General features: G+C 37.8%; 1 protein-coding gene across 5 annotated transcripts in view; it reads right to left on the reverse strand.

The window, feature by feature from the left end:
- Ptprc (protein tyrosine phosphatase receptor type C) overlaps positions 1–23,798 on the reverse strand; it is a 113,114-nt gene that overhangs the window by 3,492 nt on the left and 85,824 nt on the right. For all 5 annotated transcript variants that reach the window (XM_029476879.1, XM_029476883.1, XM_029476882.1 and 2 more), the window contains 14 exons: positions 23,207–23,316; positions 22,424–22,514; positions 22,260–22,336; positions 17,508–17,544; positions 17,324–17,421; positions 16,400–16,525; positions 14,595–14,752; positions 13,903–14,038; positions 12,196–12,345; positions 7,350–7,440; positions 6,011–6,144; positions 4,878–5,012; positions 2,096–2,218; positions 1,677–1,852 (listed from right to left, as the gene is read on the reverse strand). In XM_029476879.1, the coding sequence (XP_029332739.1) occupies positions 1,677–1,852; positions 2,096–2,218; positions 4,878–5,012; positions 6,011–6,144; positions 7,350–7,440; positions 12,196–12,345; positions 13,903–14,038; positions 14,595–14,752; positions 16,400–16,525; positions 17,324–17,421; positions 17,508–17,544; positions 22,260–22,336; positions 22,424–22,514; positions 23,207–23,316 (1,642 nt within the window). The remainder of the gene's footprint in view (positions 1–1,676; positions 1,853–2,095; positions 2,219–4,877; positions 5,013–6,010; positions 6,145–7,349; positions 7,441–12,195; positions 12,346–13,902; positions 14,039–14,594; positions 14,753–16,399; positions 16,526–17,323; positions 17,422–17,507; positions 17,545–22,259; positions 22,337–22,423; positions 22,515–23,206; positions 23,317–23,798) is intronic.

Here is a 23,798-nt window from a genome sequence, read left to right on the forward strand (position 1 = left end):
CACTTTGTAGACCAGGCTGGCCTCGAACTCAGAAATCCGCCTGCCTCTGCCTCCCGAGTGCTGGGATTAAAGGCGTGTGCCACCACGCCCGGCGGGGGATATGCTTTTGTTTTGTTTTTTAATTTCACGCCTACTATATGCACCTTGCTCTCATTTTTTTAAAGGCCAAATTAGTTTCTGTGAATGCATTTGAGGACAGGCTTTCCCAATACATGATTATGACTTCTGGTTCTGTGCCTTAGTGAGACATAGATTTAGCTTTAAGAGCTTGGTTTCTTTCATTTATTGCTTTGTGTTTTCAAATGCATCTTTACTTATGTCCTCAGGTCCTCAATCCTTAGGATTAATATACCATGCTTGATTTGATAGAAGGATTAGAACATGTCCGGATACAGATTCCAAGGATTAGCCCCACATCACTCCCTGCTCTGCTTTGATCGCCATTTCTTAACAGTTTTCTCCTTTTACATTAGTGTGAAAATGATGCTTGACAGAGTTATTCACTAAGACAAGGACATCCTAATAATTTATCAACCACAGGAGGAAAAGAGTAAGGGTGAAAACGACAACGTGGCTTCCTTTTAAACCTCACATAATCAGCAAGTGCTCTGTATATGACTTCATGGAGAAAACACCTAAGCAATAAATTCAAGCCTAACTTGCTGTTTGTTGATTTTCTTTTCCATGTAAATTAAATGTTCAAATAACCCTGGGGAAAAAGTATGCCCATGGGGGACTGTTTCTTTATCTTTGGTAATATTAGTGAGGACTTTCACAGCTTTTAAAAGCATTTCTTCAGATTTACAGTGTTCACCTCATATTAGGATTTTTAAAATATTTGCCATAAATTTTAATGTTCCTTTACTGTAAACTTTTCATATTACACCTCTTTTTCAATATGTCTTGAGAGGGTTATGTGAATATCTGCTATGAGTGACCCCCATGTGTCTCCACAGCAAGGACTAATGACATTAAACCATATTATTTGTGAGAGGACTTTGGAGAATCAGTTCAGAAGTGACAACCAATGAAATTTTACCTCATGTTCAAGTTAAGGGCACTTGGCCAGGCTCAGCAGATAAGGGTGCCTATGCTTAGTTCTAGTGACCTGAGTTGATTCTTGGATTCCACAGGTGACAGGAAGTATATAGTCCTGACTACTGTTCTCTGACCTCCTCATGTGTAACATGGTCTGCACACATGCACACACACACACACACACACACACACACACACACACACAATTTCATAAAAAGCTTACAAATAACTAGCTTAACATATATCTACTGGATGCAAGCCATTTAGCCATGAGGTTGTGTCATATCCAGTAGAGTGAATGCAATGCACAGAAGTCTATCCACAATGGAATCTACCAGCCAACCTATTCATACATATTTCTGCTTTTCACATACTCATTTACCACATCTAGCACTGCAGCTCTAATGCTGGGCAAAGCAGAGTCAAAGATGCCATCAAATGATAGGAAGCAGCTACCAGCCTAGAAGCCTGGCTTTATAGCCTTTATTGTTTATATTACTATTATAGTCATGCTGCATATAAATAACATGAGAGTGAATGGCTTCATGGAGATTTTCACTGGACCACACCATCTACATCTTCATAAAAGTGAAGACAAAGCCTTCTAACCTTAGAGTACACCCTATCAGCTTCCTAACCTGCAGTGGACGAGGATTGATGCATGCTTGTGATACTTCATCCCTTCTGGGGAAGCCTTGGGAAGCTTCTGTTTGAGATCCTGAATCATAGACACCAGGTCTTTGGGTTCTGCAGGCAGCTCTTCCCCTTTCCATGTGGTACACTGGTACTGGTACACAGTTCTGGGCTCCTTCCTCTGCAATCCGAGGTGAAGTGAACATTAGCTCAAATGAACTTCGGTCCAGTCTATCATAACTTTGATAGCTGCTTTTTGGTTGTTTTTACAGATGCTTTCATTCAAATAACATTTCTCGGAAACATTATAAAGACAGTGGTCTTGAGGACACACAACAGTTTATATTAATTTGCTATCAGATTAATGACATGATAATTATATCATAATTTTGAAAGCAAACGTGCTTTCTGAGTGTTTACCTACCTTGGAATGTCTCAGCTCAAAGGTTCGGAGAGTGTAGGCTGAGGCTCTGTGTGTGTCTTTTACCTCCACTTCCATGTCTCCATAAGTCTGCTTTCCTTCGCCCCAGTACTGAGCACAGACTTCCTAGATAAAAAAAAATAACACGACTTGCCATGTTTTACCGAGGTATTGTCTTTGTTCTTTGAGGTATTCAGAACCCCTTTTCTCTTCCTACCTCTTATTTTTGTACTAAATAGAAAATATTGAATTCTAAAATAATTGAAACATTAATTCTCAACTGAGGGCACCCCAAGGGCTGAGAAACACCTAAGGAAATGTTCAACATCCTTAGTCATCAGGGAAATGCAAATCAAAACAACCCTGAAACTTCAGCTCACAACAGTTAGAACTGCTAAGATTAAAAAACAAAAAAAACCAAAAAGCTCAGGTGACAGCAAAGGCTGGCGAAGAGATGGAGAAAGAGGAACACTCCTCCATTGTTGGTGGGATTGCAAGCTGTTACAACCCCTCTGGAAATCAGTCTGGCAGTTCCTCAGAAAATTGGACATAGTACTACAGGAGGATCCAACAATACCTCTCCTGGGCATATACCCAGAAGATGTTCCAACTGGTAATAAGGACACAATGTTCCACTATGTTCATATCAGCCTTATATATAATAGCCAGAAGCTGGGAAGAACACAGATGTCTCTCCACAGAGGAATAGATACAGAAAATGGGGTACATTTACACAATGGAGTACTACTGAGCTATTAAAAGTGATGAATTCATGAAATTGTTAGGCAAATGGATGGACCTAAAAAAATGTCATCTTGAGTGAGGTAATCAAGTCACAAAAGAACACACACGGTATGCACTCAGTGATAAGTGGACATTAGCCCAGAAGTTCAGAATACCCAAGATACAATTCACAGACCACATGAAACTCAAGAAGGGAGACGAATGTGTAGGTGCTTCTGTCCTTCTTAGAAAGGGGAAAAATACTCATGGGCGCAAATATGGAAACAAAATGTACAACAGAGACTGAAGGAAAGGCCATCCATGGACTGTCCCACCTGGAGATGCATCCCAGATACAGTCACCAAACTCTGACACTATTGTGGATGCTAAGAAATGCTTACTGAAAGGAGCCTGATATAGCTGTCTCCTGAGAGGCCCCACCAGAGCCTTACAGAGTTGGATACTCACAGCCAACCATTGCACTGAGTGTGGAATCCTCAATGAAGGAGTTAGAGAAAGGACTAAAGGAGCTGAAGGTGTTTGAAACTCCATAGGAAGAACAACAATATCAACCAACCAGACCTCCAGAGCTCCCAGGGACTAAGCCACCAATCAAGGAGTACACATTGCTCCAGCCGCATATGTAGCAGAGGACAGCCTTGTCAGGCATGGATAGGAAGAGAGGTCCTTAGTCCTATGAAGGCTGGATAGATGCCCCAGTGTAGGGAAATCGAGGGTGGGGAGGCTGGGGTGGGTGGGTGAGTAGAGGAACACCCTCATAGAAGCAGGGGGAGGGGGATGGAACAGGGGGTTTCTGGGAGGTGGGGAAACCTGGTAAAGGGATAACACTTGAAATGTAAATAATATTAAAAATAAAAATAATAAATAAATAAATAAAATACAGTGAAAAAACTTCACTGCGTGGTGGCTGGAAATGATCAGAGTAATCCAGAGTATCTTTATCATCTCTGGAAGAGGTCTTTGGAATTTGTTTCTCTTTTAAAACCCTGATCATACAACCCCTTCAAAAATCTATAGAATGAGCTGACATCAGCCATGACTTTCCCAACAGCCTGGGCTCTTCTATTCCCCCACTGGTCCTTGAGAACAGAGTCTATTTGCATTGATTCAAGATTTCACCCAGCATCTTTATGGCCAACTTTATGAAAAGCTACATTGAGACAGCAAGAAAGTAAAGGGTCAGACTGGAGAGTAAGGGAACCAGAGGTCTCTACAAACTAGCATCCTATAATTGCTGACAAGAGGTAGGGGGAGGAAGCTGAAGATGGAGCTTGAGAGGGAGACAGATGAGAGACAGAGACAGAGAAGAGAGAGAAAAGGGGACTGAGCAGAGGGGATTTGTAGGGGAGAGATGTAGAAGCAGAGAAAGGGGTAGGGAAGAGAGAGAGTGTAATGGATCATGGTGCATGCTTATGAGGATTTCACTTACCATATGTCAGAACTAAAATCCTATCAAATGATCTACCATTGGGAATTTTTAATGGTTTCTTAGGGTACTAAGAGAAATACCAAACATATGTCACATGGATTAATTAGAAAGTAAATGTACGTCTTACGTTTACCACCAATTATAGAATTTTGTGGCAATAATAACCCATGGGAATGAAGAAAGAAAGATGCAGCTGAAAATTTCAAACTGTTTTGTCTTCATAGAAGAATGGAGTTAGGAAACACGGAGGAGGGTCATTTAGGAACACAGGATATTTGTGTATTGAGAATACCGGGTGGGGTGCCAAGGCTCTGTATGTAAACATACTTGCCCAGAATGGAAAGTGTATTTCCACACATGAATATAGGAGAAAAGTAAAAGGTATAATCTTCTATCATGTAGCCCCCTCAGCCCACCATGTGCCCAGGAATTAAGAGAATGTCATAAGACAAAGAAACCAACCGGGCAAAGATCTTCGGGCAATAACAAGGTGGATTGTGTAGCAGAGGGATCAAATATGAAGATCGTAGCAATAAACAAGGAATGCAAGAATGGATAATGGCCCTGCATGGTCAGGAGTTTTTTTAAAGCAGCGTTCTTCAAAGCACAAACCTGGTCTCCATTCACTAACTCTGTCAACATCACAATAACATTGACTTTTCTTTGGAATATCATCTGCCAAAAGTCACCGATCGTTTCTTTTAGTGGTCCCTGAGCAGCAATCATCATTTCTGGTTTCCAGTAACTCTAAAAAAATCACAAAGATGGAATTTGTTAGTGCTACCATCAAAGAAAGATCAATAGCCTCTTAAACTTTTAGAAAAAAAATTAATTGATTTGGTATCATTGCCATTAATAGACAAAGTTAAGATTCTGAAGCCCAAGACAAGTTCAGTGTCTATTCATTTCATTCTCACCTAGTGATGTGAAATTACAGTTACAATATACAATGCTACCTATCAAAAATACTTTTCTAAAACCCCCTTCCTTTATTAATTGTTTTAATTGTGAAAATGAATTAATGTAATCATATAAAGTTATTCTTATCAATGATCTATTTTAACTTGTGTCTATAGTTTTTCTCCTGAAATAATGCAATTAAGCTAATACTCACTAAAGTATGAGTTGCAGGAAGATCTGGAGAATAAATAAATCCAATTGAGTTTGTAAGTCTTTACTGAATCCCTTATTTATTCTTTTGGGGTTTTTGTTTGGTTGGTTAGTTGGTTGGTTTGGTTTTAGTTTTGGGGGTTTTGGTTTTGTTTTTTTCCCCAAATATTTTATGATATAAATTCATCTGAGAGATTTTTAAAAATGCTGTTATGTGACCATCAAGATTAACAAGATCAGTGCTAGGATGCTCAGAAAAATCTAACTAATCTGGTTATCTGAGGGAAAAAGACTTCACTGTATTGTCATGTAGATTCAGCTGTGCCGGTGTGAATAACTAATACGTTCTAATAGTTGTACTTACTGTAATTTTGTTGTTTAAACTAGTATGTTAATATGTTTAAAATAAAATACAAGCAATAGCACTTCCTTGTTCTAAATCAAATGATTAAATTTTAACCCTTTTAGGTAGTTTGATACATTTAAAATATTATCTGGTGGAACTTTTGCACCTATGAATATGCGATTATCATTGAGCTCCTTATCTAAGTGTAATATTGCCTAAGAGAGAGACCTAACAGCACAGCAGTCATCTCAAAAGGGTCAGAGCCTGGTTTTGGAGTGTGGGTACCTACCATCACAAAGGACGCATTAATGTATTTACTGGTTTCTTCTGAGTCACTGTCATCATCTGAAGATTCATCTGATTCAGGCTCACTCTCTTTGCTCATCTCCAGTTCATGCTTAAGTGGCACTCTGTTAAAGTCATCTATGGAACAGGAAACAGCAGCAAGTCTTACCAAAGAAGTCCTAAGTACTGAGGACTGAGCTCATCTAGAAACACTATGTTGGAATGATCACTTTCCTGGGCTTAACTGAAAACTCAGATGCAATCAAATCAAATTTCCTACTGACAGACACATAGAAATGAAGAAGAAATTAAGAATTAAATGAACTGATCTAACTTCAGAGCTTAGACTTTTGTTTTCAATGTTATTCAATTAACATTAAATTAAAATTTTCTAAGTTCATTCTTCAAAATGATTCCCTTTTAATCCAAATTTTATCTAGTTCTAAAGCATTCCTTCTTTCTCAATATTTTAAATCACTAATAACCTGGCTGATGATGCACTTAATGACATTACTAACAGTGCCATATTTTAACAGTATTAACAAACTTTTGCAGAAATTAACTAGGTCAGCCATGTACTGCTTTGATTTATCTGGTTTCCTTGTTTATTAGCTTATATTTTACTCATGCTAATTTTGGTAGATGCAGCTGGATGCAATCAAAGCAGCACCAGGTGTGATCCTATCGGTATTCTTACATAGAGATAAAACTTAAAATAATTGCTCATATTTCCAATGTAGTAAGTTTAGTGAGTGACAATGTATCAAAGCTTTCCAGCTCTCAATCCCGTTAAAACCTCTGCTATATCATGATTACCTTGACATTTAATAAAGGTAAGATAAAACTAGTGAAGAAGATTAAGTCTTTCTTTGCCCCAACTCACAGATTTCATCTTCTTATAACTTATTTCTGCTTTTTGTATTTTTTAATATGCCTGTGTTGAGGTAGGGGTGGACACACTAAATACTGTCCATCTTTTAAAGTTAATTGAAAATACTTGGGATTTAAATAATCTGCTAAAATTAAATTTTAGATAGCAAACAAATTAATTTTTTTTCTTTCTTTCTTCCTCCTCTATCTTTCCTTTGGCTTTTGAGGCAGAGTTTTTCTGTGTAATCCTGGATGTCCCGGAACTCACTCTGTAGACCAGGCTGGTCTCAAACTGACAAAGATCCTCCTGCCTCTTTCTCCAAGGTGTTGCGACTAAAGGCATGCCCCACCCAGCTGCTCACAAACTTATCTACTGTCAATTAAGGGTCACTTCATTGTCCATGTCTTCCATTAGGTAAGCCCCAAAACGGCTTAACTGTATCTGATACAAGAAAGAAAGGTCAAGTACATACATGGAACAACATTAGAACTCCTGTTCTTCTTCTTATTTTCTTCTTGATTTCCAATGTGCTGTGTCCTCCAACTCCTGTATGAAGGAAGTCTCTAAGAAAAACCAAGAAGAAAGCCTCCTTTAAAATCCAATATTTCCTAAAGTATTGTAGCCTGAGATATCTCTTAAACCATTATATCATGAATGCCTATAAAATTTCTGTAACTTCCCATGGGTGACAGGTATTTTTTTTAATTGTTTGTTTTAAATTTATTTTTTTTATTTTTCTCAACATAATAAATTTATTATTTGGCAATTTCATACAATGCTCCCTGACCACACTCCCATCCTATTCCTTCTAGGTCCACCCTTCCACCCACCCACCCATGCACCTTCCCCTGAAAAAGAAAAAAAAATACACCAAGTCCAATTTGTGTTGCCCACATACTCATTCAAGTATGGTCAAACTTCTAGTTCAGTCTCTGAAAGATAACTGAGTCCACAGATTTTAAATTTGTCTCTGAAGCTTTCCATTTCAGACTTTTGTTAGCTTTGAATTGCTGAGTTGGGACTGAAAAATGACATTTGTACCTGATAGAGTTTGTTTCTTAGTTAAGAGATACTTGACAACAAGTTTGCATAGCTTTTTCCTTCATTAGGTGCAACAACAAAATAGACTTTCATTATTAACCACCCTGGAATGGCAAATTATTTTAAGAGACCAGGTCTTGGTCAACAAAATGGTATTCAAAGGAAGTGACTACATCTGTTGAGAGACAGAGCAAAAGTATAGCAATTCAAACTTATATGAAAAACTGTCATTTGAAAAGAGAAAGCATGAACAAAGAAAACCTTAATAGCATTGAACATCAACATGGCTTTATAGGGAAATGTTTTCTAAATCTCAGCCATGAAGACACAGAGATGCAACCAGAGCTGTGATCCAAGAAGTTCCGTCTACATCTCCAGCCAGCAAAGAGACCAGGCATTATTCACTTGATGCTGACTTTCTAGGTGTCCACAAGGATGTGGATGTTACAGAATTTTACAGTAAAGTTCCAAACTGCTGCTGAGCCCAGTCAATGTGTAGCATGGTTAGATGCCCTGCAGGGAACTCTGCAGTGGTCTGAGTGTGAAGCTATGATGGTGAAACTTGAGATGCAGTGGAAACCTCAGTAGAGTGAAGATGACATAAGTATAGGCCGTTTGCCAAGGAAATGTATAGCAGCCGCATGCTCCCGATGCCACAAACATAAAGAAGACCAGCAGAATCGTTTGGGGAAGAAGTTGACACAAAATTACCCCGCAGAATATGCTTTATTAGGAGAGAGATGGAGGAGGCCGTGGCAAGCAGTGCAATGATTTGGGGTCTTAAAGTGGGGGAGCAATTCACATAATATAACATCATACTGCAGACAGCATGATGGGGCTTCAGAGCCTTGGCTTTGAACCTAGAAAAGGCCAGCAATGGGAGAGCTAGGCATACTATCTAATATGTCTGGGTTTCATAAAGCAGAGACAGCTCCTTCAGTTCCCTAAGAAGCAAAGGACACTTCTTACTTTTACAGGTTTCCCAATATGGAAGGAAGTTCTATACTAGCTTTTCAGTCTGACTTAGTCTGTGTGCTAAGGAGGCAGGCACTGGTGAACACTGCTAATGATATGGATATGGACTGTGCTTGATTTCTTTACCCTTAAAACCCAAGACTGATTTCCCACAGCAGAGGCTATCAGTTATTTCTAGAGAACAGTCTACAGGGAGAGGAGTATGGCCTAATTCTGGTGAGATGGATGGTCTGTGATCCAAGTCTGAGAACATTCTCTTCCACTGTGCTTTCTCCTCCACAATGGACTAAACCATCAAGCCATGAGCCAAGGTAAACCTCTCCTCCTTCACTCCCTCTTGATCTTTCTCAACTCTAAATGGTCTTTTTATTGATACTTGGTCACAGCAATGAAAAATGTAATTTACAGAAACCCAGCTACCTTGGAAAACACCACAATATGTGAGAAACCACCCAAACACTGTCCTCAAGTAGAAATAACCTAATATTCTAAGTGGAACTGGTGGATTTCCTTCCACCAGTGTAATATGGAGAATTATTTACTCTTCAATCCTTGCGTCTTTCAAATGCCCAAATCTAAACCTCTCAGAGAGGTCACCAATGTACAGGCCAGGACAGTAATAACTAGGTCCATGGTACCAAGGCTACTGACACCTCCTAGTAGAATAATTGAGAGTAGGGTCCCATGCCAACTGCACGTGGCCTTGAATATGCTGGGGTGTATAAGAAATGGAAGATTAGCTGGAAGAGGACTCAGCTTTCCTGAGGTCACTATCTATGATGGTGTAGAGGTTTGCATTGATCCATCTGATATGAGATGTCTTTACTATTGTAAACATTCCTTTATCTGTATTCTGCAAGTAAGACCAGTAAACTTCCTGGTTGCTCAAATTGAACTCTGATGGAATTGTGACTTTGGTGGTGCTTTGGGTGTCCTCTTGAAGTCTTGTCTTTTATACACAGAAAAAGCTATATCAGCACTGTGGTATTTCAGCAAATACCTTTCTATCAACTTTCTGGTGTCCATTGTCTCCTCAGCAAACACTACATCCTGATCCTCTTCTCCCAGCAATCTCTTTCCATTCCCTTTATACCAAGTAGATATCACTTGATACCATCAAGAAGCTGAGTCATTGTCAGGCTTACATTTCTTAGACTCATAGTTTGAATAAAAATTACATTTTGTCTTTATTCTGCCTTCAACTTGCAAGTAATTTATACCAATTTCTTATTTACAAAACCCAATGGATTTAATTTTTTTCTCTCTTATTATAGTGCTCATTATTCAGTGTCATTCACTCAGAGGCATCAGCTACCAATTTCAGGATCACCTGATCTCATTATTTTGAGGCCTTGGTAGTAATGGGCATTTTCCCACAAGATGCTCATCTCCTCAGTTAGGCCAACAATGATGACATAATCTATGCAGTCTTGCTATAGCTTGATAACTTTCTTGCCTCCTCTGTTCACTCTTTGTACTCCTCACCTATCCAGTCTCACCATTCCACCTTTGTCTGTTTTATTACAAACATGACATCATGTCTAAACTAATGACTTGAATCATCTATGTAACTGAAAATTACCTTTCTTCCTAGTCATCTATTCTAGTAACTTTTTCCTAGAACTTTGTGTTTTCATAAGTCTCCAGCATACTGTTCTTATGGTTTTCTTTCTTGATTTCTATGTAACCCTTTCATATATCATCATCCACTGCTACAAACATTCACTTGCAAAGATCCTCAATTCCTTTGCTGTTCTTCTCCCACATAACCACTTTTCAGACCTACATAGGTTTATACAACTTTTAGGCCCAGAGATCTCAGTCAAAACCACCAAATGATGTTCTTTCAATTCATAGCCATAAACACCAAATGATCATGGAATAACTTTTGACCATCCTATTAACTTTCAGTTAACTATTTCCTACTCTGTCTTCCTCCATGAGCACTAAGATTTATGTTGCCTTTGTTGCCCAGGTTTTCTCAGTTCTCCACTTATGACTTTGCTTCACAACTCCTCTATAAATTAAAGGCAATTGACAGTTACTTTGATTTGATTAGCATGTGTAATAAACATGTTTTGGATCAACTTACTATTCCCCACAAATATGTACAGTTATGTGTCAAGTAAACATTTTAATATATTATTACTAAAGGAAAGATAGCTACTTCCACTTTTTCTGACATCCCATCACCACATTCACCATCCACTCTGCCTCTCTACCTTCATTCTCTTTCTGTCTGCTTGGGTGGAGGAATGTCTCCAGTCTCTGCATGTTTTAACTGGTGAGTGCTGGATGACACTCTTTCAGACCTCTTTCTTGTCCACTTGCAAAGCACTTTGACTCTTGTGCCTACAAATGTCCTTGGCACCCATAAGAAATTTAATCATGTCTACTCAGTTGAAAAAAATAAGTCCTTTCTTTCAGTGACTATACATACAAAGATTTACCTTAAATATAGCAGCACCACTAAACAGTAAATATTCCTATGTGACTTAGTGAGCTTATGGTCAGTCCAACAGGTCAAGGGTAATAAAATAATGCTAAAGCTGCCTGACATTCAATCTTTTTCTCTACATACTAGTTATTCATTATAGGTCAAGTCTTTGGAAGATGGTGATACTCAGAATCATTAGATGCTGCCTGCTATCCTCCAAGCTCAGCCCCACTTTTACCATAAGCAGTCAAATGGCCTACATCTGATAAAAGACAAGCACATCCCATCTCTTATGAAACTGAAAGTCTCAGAAAGCTGGAAATTAGAGATGGAAGGGGAAAATCCACACCACTTTGACAATGAAGTTGTCTGAGGATGGCTGTATCAATACACTGAAATCTCAGAAAAATTCATTCTCAATTGGCTTTCAGAATAATCACTTAATAAAGAGGTGGAAACACAAATACTTATGCTTTATGTCTGTCTACCAACTCCAGTCAGGTCAACTTCATAGTCAGGCATAAATCCTTCTAATTATTTCATCTGAAACCAAAACTAGATGCAGTATTTAAAGATGAGATGTTACATTTCCTGTGGCAGACCACTCTGTGGCTATTGTGATTATTTTGACACTTTTCATACAAGCTTAGTGACGCAAGAGTATTAGTTATAAACTTCGACCTCAAGATTTAAGCAAACTTCTTATATAATTGTATAAATATAGACTTTTTTTTAAAACTTGTGGAGTTTTAGCTTCCTCATCTCCATTCTACTGCTTTGTAGCCAAGTACTGGCAAGGACTGAAAAATAATCTATATTCCTCAAAATTACTTATCCCAATTGAGATTGCTGTGACCATTGCTACCTGGTATTCAGCCTCCAGAGGAGAGGGGTCACTGGGTGGATCTCTCTTCTTCATGTTCTGTAGGCATGAATGTAACTCAGACAAGTTCACTTCTGTTTCTCCAAACTGATTGTATTCCACTAAAGCTTGATGAATCAGGATGTACTGTGCCTGCAAAAATCAAACAACACACATAACTAAAATGTACTGCACAGCCCTATATGTCACACTTAACTAAAATATGCATACATTCATTTTTTCACATTGGAAAGCTTGTAATAAAAGAATATTGATAACTGTAACTCATAAATATTCTGGAAATTGAGTCACAACTTTCTTGACTATAAACAAATTGCATTTTAGACTATAATCCCAGACAAAGAAGTGGCTTTTCAAAGAGAGTATCCATTAATTTAAATTAATTATTATTAATTATTACCTAAAGCTATAATAAAAAAACAGGTAAATATCCTATGAAACAAATATATATTATTCAAAGATTTTATGGCATCTTTTTCTAATGGAGAAAACTAAGATCTAATATGCTAATCTGAAAGTCAGCAACTCCAAATGTTTTTGTTAGCTCATTTGAGTCTGTTTTTTTTTTTTTTTCTTTTTCAGGAAAAGATATATTTTTGATAAGCCTTTTAAACTGCCATATCCAGTTTGGCATATCTTTTGATTCTGATTATTTTCTGAGTATCATTTTATTTTGACAAGATCTGCACTCATGACTGGTTCTCTACAGACACAAAAGTACATGCATGTTACTGATATTGATTCCCCTGTGGGTTATGTCTGCATCAGACCACATAGACAGGCACACACTAGATTGTTCTCTTCAACATCAGAAGTAATTTGTTGTGATTTTTTACTTCCCACTGATAGGTATTTAGAGCATTTCCAATATTTTGTTATTCTAACTATTAAAATCCAGGGATCATTCCTGCACCTGTTTCTGGTTATGGCCATTTGCACAGACAAACATGTAGTGTTGCCAAGCAGACATTTTCTATAATAACTATTTCATCCAATTACCAAATGCCACACACAGCACATGCCCCAAAGATGCCTAAGTGCTTCAACTTATACTTTCCTTTTAACCATTTGTTGTTGTTGTTATATGAGACAAATAGTGACTTTATCTCAGCACTAATTACATTTTATGGGTGGTTTATCTGAAGCATTGAAAGATTAAAAGAAATCCAACAATGCATAAAATGAGTAATTTGGGGCCTTTATTTGAACTTCTGAGCTCTAGTCCAAAGAGCCAGGTTCTTGCAGCTGTGGTGTTAGTCTAGCACTTTAGAGGCTAGGGCAGGATTTCTGCTGCAAATTTAAGGCCATATGGACTGCTGACAGGGACTGACCATGTCTGGAAAGATAAAGAAAACATAAGATACTCCCATCTTCTGTTTTATCCTGTCTGCTCAGTGTTATGAAAATTTGCCAATGCTGTGTTCTTTCTCTTCAGGCTCAATCATGCAAATGACTTAATTGTTTAGAAACTATATTAAGTTCACCTTGCTTCCACTTATATACTTCTGCAAGTTCAAGGTGCTTCTGACGAAAATTAGCTCATTTTAGCTTACAGAAATTAAAACATCATCTTCTTTCACTATTTGAATCTGTAAATAATACTCATTTCTTTTAATCTCCTCACTACTGCCCCAGAAGATTTAAATACCCAAACGACAGGGATCCTATTCACATAAACTAAGACTGTACCTCCACTTGCACCATCAGACACCTCTGTCGCCTTAGCTTGACAACATAACCATAGACATCCACTTTGCCCTCTGCTTCCAGGCCTTCCAGCATGGCATCAATTCCAATGTATGTGCCTGTACGTCCAACACCAGCACTGAGGGAACAAACAGAAAAGTAAGGTGTGAGGTATACCAGATGTCTCAGTGGGTGAAGGAACCTGAATGGTAAGACTGTTGACATGAACTTGATCCCTGAATTCTACTTAAAGGTGGAAGGAAAGAATTGAATTCATAAAGCTCGATAAACACAAGCTGCTACCACAAAGGCACAGATAACACACACACACACACACACACACACACACACCTACACCTGCATTAAAAAAAAACAACAGAAGAAATGTGTGAGTCATGTTCACAAGGGAGAAGTGAAACAGCCATCAAGAAGAAGCAATAGTACAATTTTATCTTAAGAATTACATATTTACTTTCAGGACCTTGCTATTTAATTGACAAAACATGTCAGTTTATGCCCCCAGAAATGTATGCAATTATAAAATGTCAATTTATAAGACAACTATTTGAGAAATAAATATAAGTTCATCTTAGCAGATTGTTTACAAAATAGCACTAGCTAGTAAAGATGTCCCTAACTGCCCAACCAAAGGGTTGGACACACTGACGGGCCTACTTGCCCTACAGAGTCTTTACCTGCAGTGCACCACAATGGGACCACTGAAGAAGTTGCTAAAAGCATTAACTCTCCGTCGAAGTTTGAGGAGCAGGTGAGGGTCTTCAGGAACCCCATGGTCTGGCCAGCTGGTGAATTGGATATGAGTCACTTCTCTTCCAGTTGCTTTTTCTTTTTTCTACTCAAGAGAGAAGGCATTCTTTGAGAAAGTTTCTTTCAAAACAAACTCAGTGAGGCAGATAGATAAAAAAGAAGACCTGTACAATAGGTTCCTTGTGTAAGGATCTCCAAACCTTTGCCTCAGACCCTCTCTACCTTGCTTTTCCAGAACTGAATTTCCTATCCCACTACTAACAGTTCATGAGAAGTCAGACTAAAAATCACATGCACTGACCAGTAAACCAGTAATGGGCAGATAAAGAAAGAGTTAATAAAGTAGAGACTCCTTGGACCTTCTGTGCTATGAAGTCAAAGTTTAAAAAACAAAAAACAAAACAAAAATAAAAAAACCCTAAGGCACTGAGAGCCATAATAGATGGAGGTTTGTACACTAAGTAAATTCCATCCACATAGCTCTTTAGAGTTTATCTACTTGGTGTCCCAGCAAGCAGGACTATTTCCCACATGGAGAAGTATAATTAATTATTTAGTTTGTGTTCTGTTTTATAGATTCTCACCCAGAGAATTACCACTTTTCAAAATATAACTAATAAGATAATATTTTCTTTTTAGCTTTCAAATAGACAACATATAAATTCATTAGAACAGATAGCTCAGAATAATCACAGTGAGTAGATAAGCATCAGCCTCTGTACAGCTCCCATATACATGCAATAGCATCCCTTGCCCAGCATGCATTTTTCTATTGGCTTTAGACAGGATTGTTCATCCCCAAAAGCAGAGCAGGGAGGGATGGCATCAGAGCAAAGAGGGCTTTAGGAGAAATACCCAGCAAATATGGCGTTTTGTTTTGTTTTGTTTTGATTTGATTTGATTTGATTTGTTTTCCTGGGGAAAATGAGTACTAATAAAGTTCAGGTTACCGAAAGCCTCCAAAAATAGGATTCAAAGAAATGTTTAACTCAGATAAAGTGTGGAAATTTCAATTGCATTACTAGGGTATACACGGTGAATTAAAGACTCCAGAGTAGTACCTCATCACTATGTAATGGAAAAACATTTTGGCACTACAAAGTGAAAGTCTGAGCTCATCTCACTCCATATTCCGACACTCTGAGCCTAAGGCAACTGCTGATTTATGTTCTGTATTCATAGGCTCCTATATCTAGAATTTTCCAGAAAATTGAATTGCATAATAAGAGATGACCTCTATTTCAAGTCTTACCATGTTGACCTCTTCCTTTGCTGAACGAAATATTTTCCCTCACTCCCTCCTTTGCTCTTCCCCCCTCCCTCTCTCTCTCCCTTGTATAGTTATAACTTAGTATGTTTTACTATGCTCATACAATGTGCCATATTCTAAAATATGCTTCCCATTATTCAGAGAGACTACTCAGAACCATGATTGTTTGTTTTTCCACTTAACAACCTTGTCCCTGACAAAGCACATCTTGGGGACCTGTTTGTTACTACTTCAAAGGACCAGTGGAAGAGTGTGATTGGTGCAGACAAACAATGCCTCAATCAGCAATTAAAATTTGATCCTGTTAGCTTTCATGGTTGTTTTCACCTGGCTCTTTCTCCTGAAGATCATTAAAAATAATTTTTCCCAGATGTGTTTTAGTTCCTCACATTTTACATTCCTTAGCTGCACTCTTAGAAAAAGCCATACCAAGCCCAAAGTTACAGAATGAGACAAACTTACATGTGCAATGTTCAGCTTCTGAATGATGTAATCAGGACATCGTTTGTGGTCATTGATTGTCACAACAATATCTTTGAAAGCCCGAGTGCCTTCCTCCATGCTTGGCCAGTATTCTGCGCACTTGTTCTACAGTTTAAAAGAATCATTAATGACTCTAGTCTATTGTAATACAGTTCCAGCTTACTCCCAAAACACCAATAACCAAAAATGTATTCAACTGATATTCCCCCAAACACTTGCACACTTTTTAAATAACACGTGCACCTTGAGCTGAAATGTGTTTTATTTCTCATTAATGTTTCTGAATGGTTTCTCTTAATTAAGTAACAGAAGGATTATCTGCCCAGCCTTTGCCAGCTGTCACAAGAAGACTGCAAAAAGGATTATCACAAGTGACATGCTAGCAAGTGGTTACTTCCAGGCTCAAGAACTTATAGGCTTTTTATTTCTTCCAACATTGAATTACTTGAGTGTCCACTGTCTATGCAACATCAGTTTTTGCTGTGGCCATTCATAAATACTTGTGAAGTTGTCACATAACAATGTCTGAAATTTACAACAATATCAAATATGAGCTTCAAAATCAGTTCACTTAAAAGTTACACACACACACACACACACACACTTTGTGTGTATATATATATATATATATATATACACACACACATATATGTATACATATACACATATATACATGTATACATATACACATATATACATACATTTATGCATATATATGCATATGTATGTATGTGTGTATATATATATATATATATATATATATGTGTGTGTGTGTGTGTTTCCAATACACATGAAATAAACTGTTAGCAAGGTCAAAGCAGAAAATCGTCTGCATAAATTATACCAAATGCAGCTCAGCATTTCTTTTTCCCACCCCCAACTTCCAGCCTTCTGGGTTCTTACCCTGTTTCCTTCTTCACATCGTGTGACCATGACAATAACTGTGGCCTTTTGCTCCCAGATCATCCTCCAGAAGTCATCAACTGTCTCATCCCGGGGCCCTAGGAGTTAAGTACAAGTTATCCAATCCTCAGAAGTGCTATAAAACAAGTTTCTAGGAGAAACTGCAAGATGTAAAATGAATTACCTTGTGCAGCAATGTATTTCCTGGGTTCCTTGAAGCCCTGATCAAAACACACAAAGAGAACACTCATTTATGGAACACTTAATCATTAACACAAAATACTGTGAATCAGAAGCTGATATAGCTCTGCCATGGTTGTAAACACATGGCCATTTTCAGGTCGTTGCAGGGGGAGGATTAATGTGCAACAAGACATTTAATGGTGCTGAACAGGTTAGCTACCATTTCCAAACAGTATTCATGACCTGAATATATTTTTGCCATGAAGTACTCCAAACAGCTTTTATAATTATACTTTGTCTCATCTGAGATGGTGCAGCAATTAACAAGACAAATTCATCCTTTCCTTTCTTATAAACCCCCTACCCCACAGAATCACCTACTATCCAGACCTTTTCACCAGCCATGGGGGTTCCTTTTTAGAGTTCTACTCAATTTCTTGCACTAAATCCCTTTGGGAGCACACCTACATTTCCACATATTAACTATTGCTGGAACACACTGTGGATTCCCTAGAGTCCTTTTATGCCATTCCAGATATGAAAATAAAAACATTCATTATCTGTAATGACTGTTTTCTCTGCTTCACTGGTTAAGATAAAGAAGCAATACAGAGGCATATGAAATATGCTAATTCCTTGCAAGACTCTCTCAAATAGCATAAATTTACTTTATTAATGGGAAAATTCCACAGGATGTGCTAGCTTTGCCATTGATTGAAACTTTGCATATCAGTTATATGAACCTTTAGTTCATTTTTGTAAGTTTCATGATAGTTTCAGTCGTGTGCATATATCTATTCATCTAATACCTGCTGAGTTACTACCTGTCTAGGAGCTGAGGAGATCTGCTTTCCAGGGCATTGGAGCTCAGTTGGAGAAATAGAATTATAACTTGACCCCATAATTATCAAACCTAAATGAACAGAATGTATAGCTATTTATTTCTAGAGTCTACCTAAGTCCTGAAAAAAAATCTCTAGGACTGCTAATTTTTGAAGGACGAGACATTTGGAAAATGAACTCATGTACTTTAAGACAAAACTTGTTCACCACTAATTGTCTGTCCTGCAGAGGACACTTGCCCAAATCAGTTCGAATGGAGGTGAAAATTAGGAACAGTTTATTATGGTATTTCGGGGGACTATTCTGCACATCTGAAAGTGTTGCTTTGTTCTGGAAACAAGCTTTGCAGATAACATGTAAAATGGAAATAGGAGTTTATATTATGGAAGTCATTGGCACATGTAGATTCATCTTTAACTCAGTTGGATTCCTTAAGGTCTTCCAGAGACTAAAATACCAACCAAAAATTATGCATAGGCTAGACCCACACCCCTCATTAATATGTAACAGATATGCAGCTTGGTCTTCATGCTGGTCCTCCAACAACTGGAGTGGGGGCTGTCCCTATTTCTGTTGCCTGCCCCATGGGTCCTATTCCCTTAACTGCACTGCTTTATCTGGTCTCAGTGGGAGAGGATGTTCTTTGTCCTGTGACTTGATGTGCTAAAGTAAGTTGGTACCCAGATGGGCCTCCCCCTTCTCTGAGGAGAAGGGGAAAGGAGTATGGGGGAATGGTCTGTATGAGGGGTGAATGGGGAGGAGGGGGTCTGTTGTTTATATGTAAAATGAATACATTAATGAAAAAATTAAACGGGAATATGCATTTTTAAAATAATATAAAAAGTGTTAGATATCAAAAATATTTGATGAGAGGCAGGTTTAGATTGTTATCTTCAGAGACTACCAAGGATAGAGTGCCAATTCTGGTTCTCCTAGAGAAACTGGGACTATTTCACAGTGAGTTGTGGGTGTTATTTAACTAATATATGGAAATCATTAAAAATGATGATCGAGAAACAACAAATGCACTTAGTAGATTGTAGTATTGTTAACAAAGAGTCATAACTATTTATGTGAGTAATTTGGCTCTGGAAACCCATAAGATATCTTACAAAGTAAATTTATTAATGATAAACACAGCGATTACAAAGGTATATGTTTCATGAGTGGTTCAACAAGAAAGTATTTCCAAATTAGTTTATGCTTTTGAATAGGCTGTGCAGTTGATTAAATTCTTGTCTTCAAGTTTTCTACTTAGCTGCAACTGCAGACTGTTCCTTTAAATGAAATGTCTTTGTGGATCTGAGAGTTAACAGGATATCTCAAGGACAATGACCAGGGTCCATTTAAGTGACAGGGGGTGGACATGAAATTACAGGGGCTGTAAGAGGGAAGAAGGCCACAAGGTGGAGGCAGAGAGTAGAGAGAGCCAGACATTATCCAGCAAAATCAAGGAGAGCTAAAAGCGTCCAAAAGCCAGAAAGTACAAATAGGAATTTTTCCATAAGACCTCTAGTGAGCATGATTATATTGAGAGCATGCTTTGAGATTTCTAAACTCAAGAACTCAGAGAGGAGATTTATGTTATTTTCATGGTACTAGTTTGTGATCATTTTTTATTCCAGATCTCAGAAACAAATATCTATAAATTATGATATGTATAATATATCATAATATAAATTATGATAAATTGAAATTTGACTTTATACTGTAATAAAATTTTACACATTCATGTAAGCAAAACAAAATAATAATAAAAGGCCTCAACTTCAACTGCCATCCTTTGTAAAAAGGTTTGAGAATTACAGAGAAATCAGCAAATACCATACCATAAAACACACTTTATCACATACAAGATAATTATGTTAGTTTTCAATAGTACATTTTTTTAAAAAAAAATATGAACAAACACATTCATATGTTGCAGATGGATTGTAAATTAGGGCTGCTGCCATGTAGAAATCTTAAAAAAAAAACATAATTATGTGGATTTCTTGGACCTGAAATTCCTCTTTTAGAAATTTATTCTATAGATAAATTAAATTAAAACCCACACTGTAATAATATGAGTCAAGATGGCACATTGCATCTTTCTTTGTAGCAGTAGAAATGTATGAAGCAGACTTAAAAAGATGCAAAAATTTGTTGGGTCTGGAGAACAAATTATACCTTGTGAGCTTAATCTTTTTGAAGTTTTGTGTTTTTCAAGTGTGTGTGTGTGTGTGTGTGTGTGTGTGTGTGTGTGTGTATGTGTGTGTATACACGCACAACATATGTGCAAATGCTTGTAACTGAAGTTACAGGTGTTTGTAAGCTTCCTGGTATGGGTGGTGGGAACCAAGCCTAGATCCTCTGCAAAAGCAGGCAGTTCTCTTACCTGCTGAGCCATCTTTCAAGCTCCCTTTACCCTGTTTAATTTTGATTGCCAATTTGATAATATTTAAGATCACCTTAGAGACAAACTTCTGCACATGTCTGTAGGGGAGTATCCAGAGAAGCTTAAATGAGTTAGGACCTACCCTGATTGTAGGTAACACTGGTCATTTGCTTTGATAGAAGTCCTTCACTGAATGAAAGGAGAACACAGGAGCCCTAGCATAGCGTTTGTCTCTTTGCTTCCCGACTGTAGTTGCAATGTGATTGGCTACCCACACTACTGCAGATGCACCTTCCTCATAGTCATACAGTGTACTTCAAACCGTGAGTCAGAAGAAACCTACCCTTCCCTAAATTGTCCTTTTCATGTATTTTGTAACATGAACAAGAAAGAAATAGATAAGCCTGAGAGCAAATCTAGCAAGATCTAACTTCATACCTAAAGTCTTTTGTGACTAGCCAATATACATACCTTCAAGGGATGCTGGGCCACTCAAGACTTGAGTATTTATGACAAAGGTTAACTCTAATCTGAAAAGTCAAGCCTATTTGCTGTCTGGGCCATTACAGAAAGAATCTGTAATCTTTCTGTTTGGAGTACTATTATATGTGTTCTATGTATAGAAAGATTGATCTATGTGTACGTAAATATTTTAGATGGCTATACAGTCACCACTTATACTATGTATAGATTTATATGTATACAGATATGCACATCTAAGGTATGTATGTTTTTATATGCATATTCAGAAAATAGCAGGCTACATCATGGTGTGAATATAACATTTATAAATAAAAGTCTTAATGAAGGTTGGCATTTTACTTTCCTGTTAAGAAACATGTACAGACATGAGCACTCTCTTGAAAGAAGGAGATACTGGGTAGATTGGCTAAAGACATGTTCTCAACTTATATGTGTTTTCCTATCTTGTAAAATTCTTGAACTCACATGAAGCCCATTTATTTAAGAATTATAGATGTCAAATTTTTAAATGTCATCACTAAGTTTTGTCTAGATCTTTTCAATTTGGATAACTACAAGGGAGAGATGAACACACCAATGGAGAAACTGCTGCCATGCTCATGCTTGGGCTTAGGCAGACCTAAACTCCATCTCAGTTTAAGCCTTCCCTAATTTCATTACAGTTTCATAATAACTAAAGTACTCGAGTTCTCCAGTTCTCATGTATTAGTGGGCATAGCATGCTCAGCTGCAGCAAATGCAGAGTTCTTATGAAAAATCCATGCAGAGATACTTTCATGCACAACGAGGAGGAGATTTTAATTTTCATCAGGAGAAAACCCTATTTTACACCTAGCACCAGCAAAAATACATCTAACAATCTTTGAAAACGTTAATGGATTTTGGTTTTGGTGTCAGTGATGCCATGGGCTTAACTTAAAATATTTATAATAACTTCTTTAAATTCTTGCAAAACCAGTTGAGGAACTAAGTAAAACACATAGATGTAAAGAAAACAAACATTTCTGACAGTCAAACGAAGCCAAAAGGAAGCCTAGCACATTTACTTACATCAATGTAGCTGGCATTTATGTAGGTGGACCCTGCATCTCCATTTATTTCAGAGAGTTCCACACGGTTATAATCATCTGATTAAAGAAAAAGAAATTAATACTAAACTAAAGAGTAGCCATACGGTGTCAAAACACAGAAACTCAGTTCCAAAGTCCACTCACAGGGAAGAATGTCAACATAACGGTTTTTATTCTGATTGTGGGGCTTTCGGGCATCTTTGATAGGAAACTTGCTGAATACCCGTGGAATGCTCTGAAAGATACAAATATTCTTTGGGTTACAGAGGATTCCCAAAAGAAGGAGGTGGGATAGCATGAGGGAGGGAAGAAGGGAGGAAAAGAAAGGAGGCAGCGAGGCAGAAAACGGAAAGAAGGAAGGAAGGAAGGAAGGAAGGGAGGGAGGGAGGGAGGGAGGGAGGGAAAACAGAGTTTTATCCATTATCAGTTATCACTGGGGGTAAATGGGGTAACATAATATATCCTTTATACTGACAAACATGGTACATTTGGAATTAACTTTATTATGAATTCTGGGGAAAACCCGTATTTTTAAAGAAATTAATAATAGAACAATTAAACTTAATTTAATTTCAAAATAAATTTAATGTTAAATGGAAAATATAAAATAACTTAGTGACTGATAATTAGGTATTCATCGAGAACTCAAGGACAAAAGGAGCCAAGTCTGTTTGCGACAGGACTTCACACTCAGATAAAATGCACCAGAGCATTATGCTATAAACCCTCCCAACTGCCTATTATGAGTGGCCTGGCCACCCTCTCTGAATCCCTCACCTACAAGTATTGCAGTAATGTATGACTATATTATATTTCTGTGCCCAGTGGATAAATTATTAAGGCAAATGGTTATGCATATATATGCAGCACGGAATCATCTTGAAGACTATGTGGACTTTCTTACCCTCTGTCAAGGACGACTCATACCTGAAATTCAGCCAGGAACAGCCTTCCCTCATCAGCAATCTTCCTTTTGTATGTTTCCAACAACATGTCAGAATGGATTGGCTCCACATCCATCAGCTGCTTCTCATCATCTGTAAACAAGTTAGAGGTGAGACCTGCGTTGCATCTGTCTGTCTGTCTATCAGATCGGCATGCGCTTAGAGTTCATACCTCAGCCATTTCCCTTCTCCCTATCTGTGCAGGGAATTTCATTCATATGTAGACATTTGCCTGTAAATTAAGGACTTCTAAATCTTATACTCCAGTCTTTTTCTGGCTTTGTCCTGTTCCCTCAATGAGAATGAGTACCTATTTTTCCTATGCCTAGATAAAAGGTCCCTGACCAAATATTATCATTGTTAGTCATTTATTTTGCTTGATTACATTCAATTTGTAGTAACTGACAGATTTCTGTATGCCATGATTATCACTTTCTTTTCATTTCTGCCTTTTGCTCTCCCTCTCCTCTCCCTCTCCCCCTTCCCCTCTCTTCCTCTCCCCTTCTCCCTCTCACCTCCCTCTCTCCCTCTCTCCCTCTCTCTCCCCCTCCCCTCTCTCCCTCTTACCTCCCCCT

This window comes from Mus caroli, chromosome 1 (genome assembly GCF_900094665.2).
Source record: "Mus caroli chromosome 1, CAROLI_EIJ_v1.1, whole genome shotgun sequence".
Lineage (NCBI taxonomy): Eukaryota > Metazoa > Chordata > Mammalia > Rodentia > Muridae > Mus > Mus caroli.